Source organism: Staurois parvus, unplaced genomic scaffold (assembly GCF_062004578.1).
Source record: "Staurois parvus isolate SC_StPar_1 unplaced genomic scaffold, SC_StPar_1.0 ptg000249l, whole genome shotgun sequence".
NCBI lineage: Eukaryota > Metazoa > Chordata > Amphibia > Anura > Ranidae > Staurois > Staurois parvus.
The window spans coordinates 13,662,226-13,676,281 of NW_028318045.1; the positions used below are offsets into that span (position 1 = coordinate 13,662,226).

The window sequence follows — 14,056 nt, forward strand, 5'->3', positions numbered from 1 at the left end:
CTAGTGCCGATGACTTAGGGGTCACCAAGGAATTCCCTCTCACTTCCTGTTTTGGCTATGGTACAGGAAGTGAAGGGAAATCTCCCCAATGGGACACGAATTGCAAAAAAAAATAAAAATCTGGGAGAAATGAATCCAAAAAATGTTTTTGCTTTAGTTCTACTTTAATGTGAGATCAGCAGAGAGCTCAGTGTCTGGTCGGGGTACGGGGGAATCGGCTTTATCTGCACCTAGCTGAGCCGTCCTTGTTTGCCCCCCTCGAAGAGTCTCACCCAGCGAGTCTCCCCAACTTTGTCTATACAAGCCCCTCCCACTCACCCGTGGCAACCTTCGCTCTCCAATAGACTTCTCCTGTGCCCCTATCACATGCCTGTCTCCGCCAATCTCAGTCCGGGACTGGTTTCCGCGGTAACAGCGTCCTGGAAACATCCCGGGATCAGAGAAAGCTGTGTGGGGATCCTCGAGAGAGCGAGCAAGGGAAGCCGGCTGGGATCCCTCTTCCCCGGGTACAGGTCAGTGAAAGTACAGAGCACAGAACACCGCCATGCTATGGAAGACTCCTGAGGAGCCGGAGTATCTGATCCCCAGTGGAGCTAGATGGCATTTACTTCATACGTGTTCTCTAGGACCCTCATGGGGGCTTTTATTCATTCCTATACATGTTCTCTATGACTCCTATACATGTTCTCTATGACTCCTCTACATGTTCTCTATGACTCCTCTACATGTTCTCTATGACTCCTATACGTGTTCTCTATGACTCCTATACATGTTCTCTATGACTCCTATACGTGTTCTCTATGACTCCTATACATGTTCTCTATGACTCCTATACATGTTCTCTATGACTCCTCTACGTGTTCTCTAAGACTCCTATATGTGTTCTCTATGACTCCTATATGTATTCTCTATGACTCCTCTACGTGTTCTCTAAGACTCCTACGTGTTCTCTATGACTCCTCTACGTGTTCTCTATGACTCCTACGTGTTCTCTATGACTCCTCTACGTGTTCTCTATGACTCCTACGTGTTCTCTATGACTCCTCTACGTGTTCTCTAAGACTCCTACGTGTTCTCTATGACTCCTCTACGTGTTCTCTATGACTCCTCTACGTGTTCTCTATGACTCCTACGTGTTCTCTATGACTCCTCTACGTGTTCTCTATGACTCCTACGTGTTCTCTATGACTCCTCTACGTGTTCTCTAGGACTCCTACGTGTTCTCTATGACTCCTATACATGTTCTCTATGACTCCTATACATGTTCTCTATGACTCCTTTACGTGTTCTCTATGACTCCTATACATGTTCTCTATGACTCCTCTACGTGTTCTCTATGACTCCTTTACGTGTTCTCTAGGACTCCTATACATGTTCTCTATGACTCCTTTACGTGTTCTCTAGGACTCCTATACATGTTCTCTATGACTCCTATACATGTTCTCTATGACTCCTCTACGTGTTCTCTATGACTCCTCTACGTGTTCTCTAGGACTCCTACGTGTTCTCTATGACTCCTCTACGTGTTCTCTAGGACTCCTACGTGTTCTCTATGACTCCTCTACGTGTTCTCTATGACTCCTCTATGTGTTCTCTATGACTCCTTTACATGTTCTCTATGACTCCTCTACGTGTTCTCTAAGACTCCTACGTGTTCTCTATGACTCCTCTACATGTTCTCTATGACTCCTCTACGTGTTCTCTAAGACTCCTCTACGTGTTCTCTATGACTCCTATACGTGTTCTCTATGACTCCTACGTGTTCTCTATGACTCCTACTTGTTCTCTATGACTCCTCTACGTTTTCTCTATGACTCCTCTATGTATTCTCTATGACTCCTCTACGTGTTCTCTATGACTTCCATAGGTGCTCTCTATGACTCTTATAGAGGTATTCTCTATTACTCCTATACGTGTTATCTATGGCTTCTATAGGTGTTCTCTGTTACTCCTATACATGTTCTCTATGACTCCTCTACGTGTTCTCTAAGACTCCTACGTGTTCTCTATGACTCCTCTACATGTTCTCTATGACTCCTCTACGTGTTCTCTAAGACTCCTCTACGTGTTCTCTATGACTCCTATACGTGTTCTCTATGACTCCTACGTGTTCTCTATGACTCCTACTTGTTCTCTATGACTCCTCTACGTTTTCTCTATGACTCCTCTATGTATTCTCTATGACTCCTCTACGTGTTCTCTATGACTTCCATAGGTGCTCTCTATGACTCTTATAGAGGTATTCTCTATTACTCCTATACGTGTTATCTATGGCTTCTATAGGTGTTCTCTGTTACTCCTATACATGTTCTCTATGACTCCTCTACGTGCTCTCTATGACTCTTATAGAGGTATTCTCTATGACTGCTATACTTGCTCTCTATGACTCCCATAGGTGTTCTCTGTTACTCCTGTACATGTTCTCTATAACTCCTATGTGTGCTCTCTATGACTCCCATAGGTGCTCTCTATGACTCTTATAGAGGTATTCTCTATGACTCCTATATGTGTTCTCTATGACTGCCATAGGTGCTCTCTATGACTTCTATACATGCTCTCTATGACTCCCATAGGTGTTACTCCTATACATGTTCTCTATGACTCCCATAGGTGCTCTCTATGACTCCTATACATGCTGTCTATGACTCCCATAGGAGTTCTCTGTTACTCCTATACATGTTATCTGTGACTCCTATATGTGCTCTCTATGACTCCCATAGGTGTTCTCTATGACACCTATAGGTATTCTGTATGACTTCCATAGGTGTTCTCTATGACTCCCATAGGTGCTCTCTATGACTCCCATAGGTGTTACTTCTATACATGTTCTCTATGACTCCTATATGTGCTCCCTATGACTCCCATAGGTGTTCTCTATGACTCCTCTACATGTTCTCTATGACTCTTATAGAGGTATTCTCTATGACTGCTATACGTGTTCTCTTTGACTGCCACAGGTGCTCTCTATGACTCCCATAGGTGTTCTCTGTTACTTCTATGCATGTTCTCTATAACTCCTATATGTGCTCTCTATGACTCCCATAGGTGCTCTCTATCACTCCTCTATGTGTTCTCTATGACTCCCATAGGTGTTCTCTATGACTCCTATACGTGTTCTCTATGACTGCCATAGGTGCTCTCTATGATTCCTATACATGCTCTCTATGACTACCATAGGTGTTACTTCTATACATGTTCTCTATGACTCCTATATGTGCTCTCTATGACTCCCATAGGTGCTCTCTATGACTCCTATACGTGTTATCTATGACTTCTATATGTGCTGTCTATGACTCCCATAGGTGCTCTCTATGACTCCTATACATGCTCTCTATGACTCCCATAGATGTTCTCTGTTACTTTTATACATGTTCTCTATGATTCCTATATGTGTTCTCTATGACTCCTATAGGTGTTCTATGCTGTCTATGACTCCCATAGGTGTTCTCTGTTACGCCTATACATGTTCTCTATGACTCCTCAATGTGCTGTCTATGACTCCCATAGGTGTTCTCTATGACTCCTATACATGCTCTCTATGACGCCTATACATGCTCTCTATGACTTCCATAGGTGTTCTCTATGACTGCCATAGGTGCTCTCTATTACTCCTATACATGCTCTCTATGACTCCTGTAGGTGTTCTATATGATTCCTATAGAGGTGCTCTGTATGACTCCTATATGTGCTCTCTATGATTCCTATACATATTCTCTATGACTCCAATACATGCTGTCTATGACTCCCATAGGTGCTCATTATGACTCCTATACATGCTCTCTATGACTCCCATAGGTGCTTTCTATGACTCCTATACATGCTCTCTATGACTCCCATTGGTATTCTCTGACTCCTGTAAGTGCGCTATATGACTCCTATATGTGCTCTCTGTAATTCTTATAAAGGTGTTCTTTATGACTCCTATACATATTCTCTATGACTCCCATAGGTGCTCTCTATGACTCCTATACATGCTGTCTATGACTCCCATAGGTGCTCATTATGACTCCCATAGGTGCTGTCTATGACTCCTATAGGTGCTCACTATGACTCCCATAGGTGATCTCTATGACTCCTATACATTCTCTCTATGACTCCCATTGGTATTCTCTGACTCCTGTAAGTGCGCTATATGACTCCTATATGTGCTCTCTGTAATTCTTATAAAGGTGTTCTTTATGACTCCTATACATATTCTCTATGACTCCCATAGGTGCTCTCTATGACTCCTATACATGCTGTCTATGACTCCCATAGGTGCTCATTATGACTCCCATAGGTGCTGTCTATGACTCCTATAGGTGCTCACTATGACTCCCATAGGTGATCTCTATGACTCCTATACATTCTCTCTATGACTCCCATAGGTGCTCATTATGACTCCTATACATGCTCTCTATGACTCCTATAGGTGCTCTCTATGACCCCCACAGGTGCTCTCTATGATTTCTATAGAGGTGCTCTCAATGACTCCTATATGTGCTCTCTGATTCCTATAGAGGTGCTCTATATAACTCCTATATGTGCTCTCTATGATTCCTATAGAGGTGCTCTCTATGACTCCTATATGTGCTCTCTATGATTCCTGTAGAGGTGCTGTCTATGACTCCTATATATACTCTCTATGACCTTGAGGCCTCATGCACACTGGTTTATTGTAAGCACAGTTTCTCCTGACAGGAAAAATCAGTGTTATCATCAAACCTTAGCTCCTTTTTTTCCAAGCGGTTTTAGGCGCGTTTGCCTTTGGACGTTTATTTATTTCATTGGCCAGAATTTTATTTTATTATGGCCATTGAAATGAATAAATGTTCAAGTGCTAAACACACCTAAAGCTTAGGCACGTCTAGACATGTTTAGCCACATTTGGAGTTTTTTATGCCCAAAAGCTCCTCTCCTGAAAGTGATTCTTCTGAGTTCAGGAGAAGGAGCTTTGACTGCCTGTAAGCTCTGCTGCTCCTAAGCTCCTCTAAAAACCTGTGTGTGCATGGCTTTTATGTAGAGGAGTTCAGGGGCTTAGGTAGAAAACACCAAAAGCCCCCAAAACTTCACTTTAGGTGCGGCAGTGTGCATGAACCCTCTGTAGGTGTCCTCTACAACTCCCATGGGTGCCCTCTATGACTCCTATAGCTGTTTTCTATGATTCATTAGGGGATGCTCTCTGACTCCCATAGGTGGTCTCTTAAACTCCTACTGGTGCTTTCCTCTAAGGATCCCAAACCCACGTGACTCTCATCCTGTATCTGTCACTAGCTGTGCTCTGGGAATCCCAGTCTCTGGGAATCCAGTGCGCTCTGGACTCAGGGTGATGACCAAAACATCCCAGGAAATCATAGTAAAGAGAACCGGTCATGTCTAAGCTTATTCAAGAATTTGAACTTCCAGGCTAAAGTTTAGGAGTGTTCATTCTAATAGTTAAATTAGAACTATAGATGATTTTTTTTCATTTTGAATAGAGTAAGGGAGGGTTATAACCCCTGTTCGATTGTTTTCACCATCTAGGTGCCATTGGGGAGATTTCCCTTCACTTCAGTTCCCATAGCCGAGGAAGTCCCCGCAAATTAAGGGAATCCCTTTGGGACCCCCAGGTCACCAGATCCCTATTGGAAGATTTCCCGTCTATTACTTTTTTGGGGACAACCCAAGATTTTCTTTGCTTTCACTTTCAATGATAATGGTAGATAGGACACATAGAGACAATGACTCTCCTTAATGGGGGCACAGACAGCAATAACATCTGACAGGGGTTCTAATCCCTCTCCACTCTATCCAAAACTAAAAAAAGTTTTCACATTACTTATACTTTTAATGGGGTAAAATTGGTGATAGTTTTTAACAATAGTAATGAAAAAAATCAAGGGACGGAAAATGTTTTCAAACAAAATTCATACAAAAATTCAAATCCTTCCAAAACTGACCAGTAAAAGCCAACAGAATTCTGAAGTGTGATATTCATCAAGTCTATGATGGCATTATGCATTGTACTGACAAAACCTTTGTTCAAAAATCTACCAGTGTATGGCCATCTATAAAGTGGAACCAAACCCATCAATTAAATTGTTTCCTAAAACAGTTACATTTGAGGCATGCTGTGAATGATAACTTTGACATTTGCTCATGCTCTCAACTGAGTTGTCAAGCACATCAATTGGCTGGTGTCATAACTGATCACATTGGCAGCACCATGGTAATTTCAGATCAAACAGAGACTAAGATAGAAGGGTTTAGCTTCTTTTTAAAATGGAAAGTCCGGAAGAGTAAATGGAGCTAAATAAGGGGCAAATGTCAACCTTTCATAGATAAGCCTGCACATGTATAATAATGTAGGGCTGCTTTCACACTGATCCTTTTTTCTTCTGCTTTTGCATTAAAAAACATGGAAGAAAAATGCGTGGCTATGTATTCCTATTGAACTCTTCACACTGCTCTGTTGCGGGTCTGGTGTGTTTTTAAAAGTCCTGCTTGCTGTATTTTTGGTGCAGGTTTGCTGCAGTAAAAAAATGCACCTCCCCATTGAAATCAAAACATGGCAAAAACGCACCTGCATTGTGGTTTTGGTGCATGTCCTTTAAAAAACGCAGAGCAAATGCAGTAAAAATGCAGCAAAAACACGGCTCAGTGTGAAAGTACTCTAAGACATAGCATTCAGGTCCTGTCATAAGCTTAAAGCGGAGTTCCACCCAAAAGGGGACGTTCCACTTTAAAGATTGGTTCCCCATTAATGATTGGCACCTTTGGGGAGCAGGGAGGGGAACGGGTAACCAAATTTGACAGGTACCCGCTCCCACGTCCGCTGTGATCACCTAGGCGATCGGAAGCAGAAGTTGTCCTCCTACCCTCCCTTCCCAAAGTCTTGTGGGACACGTGACAGGTCCCAGAAGACGATGGGGCCATTCAGGAAGCGCAGTGCTACTCGCGTATGCTCAGTGGGCACCCGGCTGTGAAGCTGCAAGCTGTTTTTGTAGCTGCTGACTTTTATTTTTTTACAGAGTAAGTGGAACTCCGCTTTAACTGAATGATTAAAGAGGAGCTCCTGTCTTGTGCAGAATTTGCAATGTTATTTCAACCACCTTTATTTTTTCCAATAGATAATGAAGCATTCTGCATATAGATCTTCAGCACAGCCATTCCCGCCACAGGTATGTGTCACTTTTTGTTTTTTATGCAGAAGGACTCTCTTTATGTAAAATTGGAACATAGACACCCCTCCACACCCCACATAGCAATCCACCGGAGCAGAGAACCACCGGCATAACATCATAAAATGGGTGGAGGGCAGGGGTGTGGCTATGTTCTGATTTTCCAAAAGTCTGTGTCTGATCAGGAGGGCTTTCATTCTCATGGGGGGGTGCAGTGAAGAATGGGAAGTGTGTACTGGCATCCTATGGAGTCTGAATTCTTACATATATTATTACACAGCATTTTTCCTATATTTTGCCAGCTTTGCTTTTATTAGAATATACTTCCTATTTAAAGGTCAACTCCAGCCTAAATTCTGTTTTCCATTGCTGTTGGTGGGTTAAAGAAGAATTCCAGGTATAGATTTTTTTACATAGTGACATTGATCCAGCTTGGACCAATGTAACTATTCATATACCATACCTGTAGGATCCATTTAGAATAGGGGTGTCCAACCCATGGGCCGCAAATGGCGCAAGAGGGCTTTGCATGCGGCCCAATTAAAAAATTGTAAACTTGAGACTGTGAATGCGGCCAGTTCATGTCTGGAGGGATGTCAGGGATGCCAGGTTTGCAGTAGCACCAGTGGCTCATGCAGGGACTCCCACTAGCTAGCAACTGCCATGTAAGTCCTGCACGACTGGATCTAGGGGGTGCTGGGGTGGGGTGCTGGGGTGGGATGCTTCCCACCCCAGATTTCAATTGCCACCCTGATTCCCACCCCAGATTTCAATTGCCACCCCCAAAGCCCCCCGCTTACAACCCCCCTCTACCCTGACCCTGTTTCTGACAGTCTCCCATCCCTACACTGTACACACACAGCCTGAACACACAGCACATAGTTGAAATCCAATCATCTGGCTTATCTTTTCTGCTTATCAGAAATCCTTAATCCGCATTCACATTTCACGATTTTGATTCTGCCTGTGATTCCAAATCTCACTGCATTTGTGGCAAAATGCACCATGCAGGTTTGGGTACCATTCATTCCTAATTGCACCTCAAACGCGGTGCGATTTGACCATGTGATATAATCATGTGTCATTTTCAGCAAAACGCATCATGCAAAGATTTTCCCCCAAAAAGGAGTAGTTGCTTTTTTTGGGCGACAGCTTTGTGCTATGTGTTTTGCCACGAAGTGTGAATGAGGCCTTATTGTTAGTGTTTTTTTATGTGTGGCCCAAGACAGTTCCTCAACTTCCGATGTGGCCCCGGAAAGTCAAAAGGTTGGAGACCTTTGATCTAGAAGGAAATCATTGCAGACACCACTACTCCTGTAATCTCTACTTGCTTCCAAGTCTTGTACAGAGTGGCTGCCCTTTGTGAATGCAAGAGATTGCTGTTTGGCACAGGCACCTTTCAGAGATTCCTTTGCATTTTCACAATGAATGTAAAATGTTCTCTGATTGGACAAGGTGGAGAGGCAGGGTGGTGACAGTCTCCACCTTATCCAATCAGAGAATTTGTTGCATTCACTGAAAAAATGCAAAGCGTTTGTTAAATAGCGCCCATGCCAACCAGGTGACCTCCTGTGTTCATAATGTAGCAGGGCAGCTGCCTGCCATGGGACATGGATGCAAGTGGAGATCACTAAAGTAGTGATGTCTACTACAGTGATTTCCAGCTTCTAAAGGGATTAGACTGGTATGGTATATGCATAGTTACACTGGTCCAATCTGGATCAATGTAACCATGTAAAAATATCCATATCTGGACTCTTTAAAGCCAAACTGTCACCATCGAAAATATATAAAGTGCCACATAATGCAGCAAGATTTGTGTTTGTTTTTTTCTTAAAATGTCACCCTCATTCAAGATGGTGGAATCCAACAGCAGTCTCAGGGCTTGTTGGTGTGTACACAAGAGAGGTTTTTACAGGCAAATAACAAGCATAAAATGTACGTACTGTATAATCTTATAGGACTGTTGTTGAAATAAATGGTCTGGGTCTCTTTAAACAAAACTGGAAGTTTTTAAGGGAAGATTGAGCATGCGATTCAGGTTTCCTTCTACCATAAAAAAAGATGATAACATGGAATTTGGGCGGAGTTGACCTTTATTACCCAGCATTACTGTGATTGACGGCACTGTGATTTACATCTCTTATGTGTCAGTCAATAAATCTCATCTGTGAAGGCGCTCAATTTAATAGGCATTAGCTGTAGCTTAAGAACATAGTTGAAATCTTCAGGCAGTGAAATGAATAAAGATTTAATGCACCATTAATGTTGCTTCTGACATCTCCCACATGACTAATTTTACTTTCTGGCAATTAATTATGCAAGAAATTATTCCAGTTAATGTACCATTGCATATTTTATTTGTCATTCTCTATTTTTTATTCATTTCTTTATTTTGTGACAGAGCGCCACGCAGCCCACAGCGATGAAGTGTGGGAGTTTCAGGGACTTGCGCCCCCTCACTCGTGGAATCATGTTTTCTGGGCGGCCTTTGTCCTCAACAAATAGAAGTTTGTCTCGTCCTAGTACTTCATCTTCTGTGAGATCTTCCGTGTGTAAGTTTTATTTATCAGCTGAGAAACGCACACACATGCCCCGTCATACTTCTGAATCTCCTCCCCTGCAGATACTGGCCTCTGTCATAGTCTCTAGCTCTCCTCCCCTGCACATACTGCCCCTGTCATACTCTCCAGCATTCTTCCTTCACACATTAGCCAATCAAACTCTCTAAGGCTCCTTTTCTGCACGTACTGCCCCCTTTGATACTCTCCAACACTTCTCTCCTGGGCATCCTGTCCTGTTATTCTCTCTGGCACTTTTCTCCTGCACATACTGGTCTCTGTGATATTTTCTAGTATTCTTCTTTTGCAAATACTGGCCCATGTCATAGTTTCTGGCTCTCCCCTGCACATACTGGCCAGTCACACTCTACAACTCTCTTCTCCTGCACATACTGGACCCTGTCATACTCTTTGGCACTCTTCACCTGCACATACTGGCCAGTCACATTCTACAACTCTCTTCTTCTGCACATACTGGACCCTGTCATACTCTTCGGCACTCTTCACCTGCACATACTGGACCCTGTCATACTCTTCGGCACTCTTCACCTGCACATACTGGACCCTGTCATACTCTTTGGCACTCTTCACCTGCACATACTGACCAGTCACACTCTACAACTCTCTTCTCCTGCACATACTGGACCCTGTCATACTCTTCGGCACTCTTCACCTGCACATACTGGATCCTGTCATACTCTTCGGCACTCTTCACCTGCACATACTGGACCCTGTCATACTCTTTGGCACTCTTCACCTGCACATACTGGCCAGTCACACTCTACAACTCTCTTCTCCTGCACATACTGGACCCTGTCATACTCTTCGGCACTCTTCACCTGCACATACTGGATCCTGTCATACTCTTTGGCACTCTTCACCTGCACATACTGGCCAGTCACATTCTACAACTCTCTTCTTCTGCACATACTGGACCCTGTCATACTCTTCGGCACTCTTCACCTGCACATACTGGCCAGTCACACTCTACAACTCTCTTCTCCTGCACATACTGGACCCTGTCATACTCTTCGGCACTCTTCACCTGTACATACTGGATCCTGTCATACTCTTCGGCACTCTTCACCTGCACATACTGGACCCTGTCATACTCTTTGGCACTCTTCACCTGCACATACTGGCCAGTCACACTCTACAACTCTCTTCTCCTGCACATACTGGACCCTGTCATACTCTTCGGCACTCTTCAACTGCACATACTGGACCCTGTCATACTCTTTGGCACTCTTCACCTGCACATACTGACCAGTCACACTCTACAACTCTCTTCACCTGCACATAATGGCCCCTGTCATACTCTTCGGCACTATTCACCTGCACATACTGGACCCTGTCATACTCTTTGGCACTCTTCACCTGCACATACTGGCCAGTCACACTCTATAACTCTCTTCTCCTGCACATACTGGATCCTGTCATACTCTTCGGCACTCTTCACCTGCACATACTGGATCCTGTCATACTCTTCAGCACTCTTTACCTGCACATACTGGATCCTGTCATACTCTTCGGCACGCTTCACCTGCACATAATGGCCCCTGTCATACTCTTCGGCACTCTTCACCTGCACATAATGGCCCCTGTCATACTCTTCGGCACTATTCACCTGCACATACTGGATCCTGTCATACTCTTCGTCATTCTTCACCTGCACATACTGGACCCTGTCATACTCTTCGGCACGCTTCACCTGCACATACTGGACCCTGTCATACTCTTCGGCACGCTTCACCTGCACATACTGGACCCTGTCATACTCTTCGACACTTATTGATCCTGCTAATAGATCCTTTATTTGTCCCCCTCCTTTAATAGGGTGTTCTGTAGTGAAATTTCACAGCAGTGTTGTTACCCTGACCAAGAAATTAAAGCCCAACTCCAGCTCCCATGTCAGTGTTAAATAGCTTCCTCCAACCCCTGTAACTGAAATTTTTGATGGAAAGGTTGGCCTGTGTAAACTGTTGGATACAAAACATGTACTGTCAGGATCAACAGGTAATATATCATACTACAAGGAGGACTCAGAAAAACAAAGCAGTTATGTTAATGCTAGTGACAGACTGCATTATACAGGGGGTCAAATAAGTATTGAACATGTCACCATTTTTCTCAGTAAATATATTTCTAGAGGTACTATTGACATTAAATTTTCACCACATGCCGGTAACAACCCGCTCAATCCATACATACAAAGAAACCAAAACAAATAACTTCAGAAATTAAGTTATGTGTGATAAAATGAAATGACACAGGGAAAAAGTATTGAGCACACTAACTGAAATTTATTTAATATTTCGTACAAAATCCTTTGTTGGTAATGACCAAGACACCTCCTGTATGGAGAAACTAGTCACATGCATTGCTCAGGTGTGATTTTGGCCCATTCTTTCACACAAAGAATCTTCAAATCTTGAAGGTTCTGTGGGCCTCTTCTATGAATTCTAATCTTTAGTTTTTTTTGTTTTTTTTTGGATTCAAGTCAGGAGACTGGCTGGGCCATTCTAGCAGCTTTATTTTATTTCTTTGAAACCAATTGAGAGTTTCCTTGGCTTTGTGTTTGAAGTTATTGTCTTGCTGAAATATCCATCCTCATTTTATCTTAATCATCCTAGTAGATCTGGACCATACAATATTGTCTAAATGAAAGATGCATATGTGTATTCTTACCTAAATCTTCGTGTCCTTTGTGTATTTCTCCTGGATTTGTGCAGTAATCCAGCTTGAAACAACTCCTGCTTTTTGCCTATGTTCAGCAGTTCTCTGATATACTGTATATTGCTGACAACCTGTAGTGAGTGGGGTCCACTAGGTCCCTACGACAGCTCTGATCTGAACACAGGTTGGTTGTGTACAGCCTTTGATGATGTCACTGCTATTTTTATAAGATATTATCTGGGTTTGCAAAGGCATTTAGTGTATGTATATATATATATATATATATATATATATATATATATATACATACATATACAGTGGGGATCGAAAGTTTGGGCACCCCAGCTAAAAATTTGTATTAATGTGCATAAAGAAGCCAAGGAAAGATGGAAAAATCTCCAAAAGGCATCAAATTACAGATTAGACATTCTTATAATATGTCAACAAAAGTTAGATTTTATTTCCATCATTTACACTTTCAAAATAACAGAAAACAAAAAAATGGCGTCTGCAAAAGTTTGGGCACCCTGCAGAATTTATAGCATGCACTGCCCCCTTTGCCAAGCTGAGACCTGCCAGTGTCATGGATTGTTCTCAATCATCGTCTGGGAAGACCAGGTGATGTCAATCTCAAAGGTTTTAAATGCCCAGACTCATCTGACCTTGCCCCAACAATCAGCACCCTGGGTTCTTCTAAGCAGTTGTCTAGAAAACTGAAACTGAAAATAGTTGACGCTCACAAAGCTGGAGAAGGCTATAAGAAGATAGCAAAGCGTTTTCAGATGTCATTATCCTCTGTTCGGAATGTAATTAAGAAACGGCAGTCATCAGGAACAGTGGAAGTTAAAGCAAGATCTGGAAGACCAAGAAAAATATCAGACAGAACAGCTCGCAGGATTGTGAGAAAAACAATTCAAAACCCATGTTTGACTGCACGATCCCTCCAGACAGATCTGGCAGACACTGGAGTTGTGGTACACTATTCCATTACAAAGAGATACTTGTACAAATATGGTCTTCATGGAAGAGTCATCAGAAGAAAACCTCTTCTAAGTCCTCACCACAAAAATCATCGTTTGAACTTTGCAAATGAACATATAGACAAGCCTGATGCATTTTGGAAACAGGTTCTGTAGACCGATGAGGTTAAAATTGAACTTTTTGGCCGGAATGAGCAAAGGTACTGTGAGGGGCCGCCGAGCGACACCACTAGTACTCCACTGGTCAGGCGTGCCCAGAGCGCGGAGTCTAAGCCCCAGGGTACTTGTTCACCAGGGCCCCTGATGGTGGGGATGGACTTGTAGTACCCCGAGACCAGGTCGCCTCTACTGAGCACACCTGTCAGTGGTAGGGGTGTTCGCCAGGGGCTCCAACCAGGGAGAGCCAGATGTGAGGAGGTCGGGTGACCCCGATGGGATGGATGGATGGATTGCTGAGCAAGTGCGTAGTCAGACAGGCCGAGTCGGTAATGTAGAGGACGGTAAGGTACAAGGGAGCAGGCAGAGAATCGTCGGGTCACACGCCAGGTCAGCAACAGGAGGTCAGATCTAATGAGGGGCATCCAGGGAGAGAGGTCAGGCAAGCAAGGGTCTGGGCAGGAGAAATCAGCAAGGTCAAGAGCAATCCGGGTCAATAACTTACTAGGCACAGGTACAGGATCACAGGAAGCAGGTAAGACCA

General features: G+C 43.4%; 1 protein-coding gene across 1 annotated transcript in view; it reads left to right on the top strand.

Annotated features, from left to right (window-relative positions):
* Positions 1-437: 437 nt before the first annotated feature.
* EFCAB6 (EF-hand calcium binding domain 6) overlaps positions 438-14,056 on the top strand; it is a 212,375-nt gene continuing 198,756 nt past the window's right edge. The window contains exons 1-3 of the mRNA XM_089680804.1: positions 438-512; positions 7,089-7,139; positions 9,544-9,694. Coding sequence (XP_089536930.1) covers positions 7,092-7,139; positions 9,544-9,694 — 199 coding nt within the window. The 5' untranslated portion in view covers positions 438-512; positions 7,089-7,091. The remainder of the gene's footprint in view (positions 513-7,088; positions 7,140-9,543; positions 9,695-14,056) is intronic.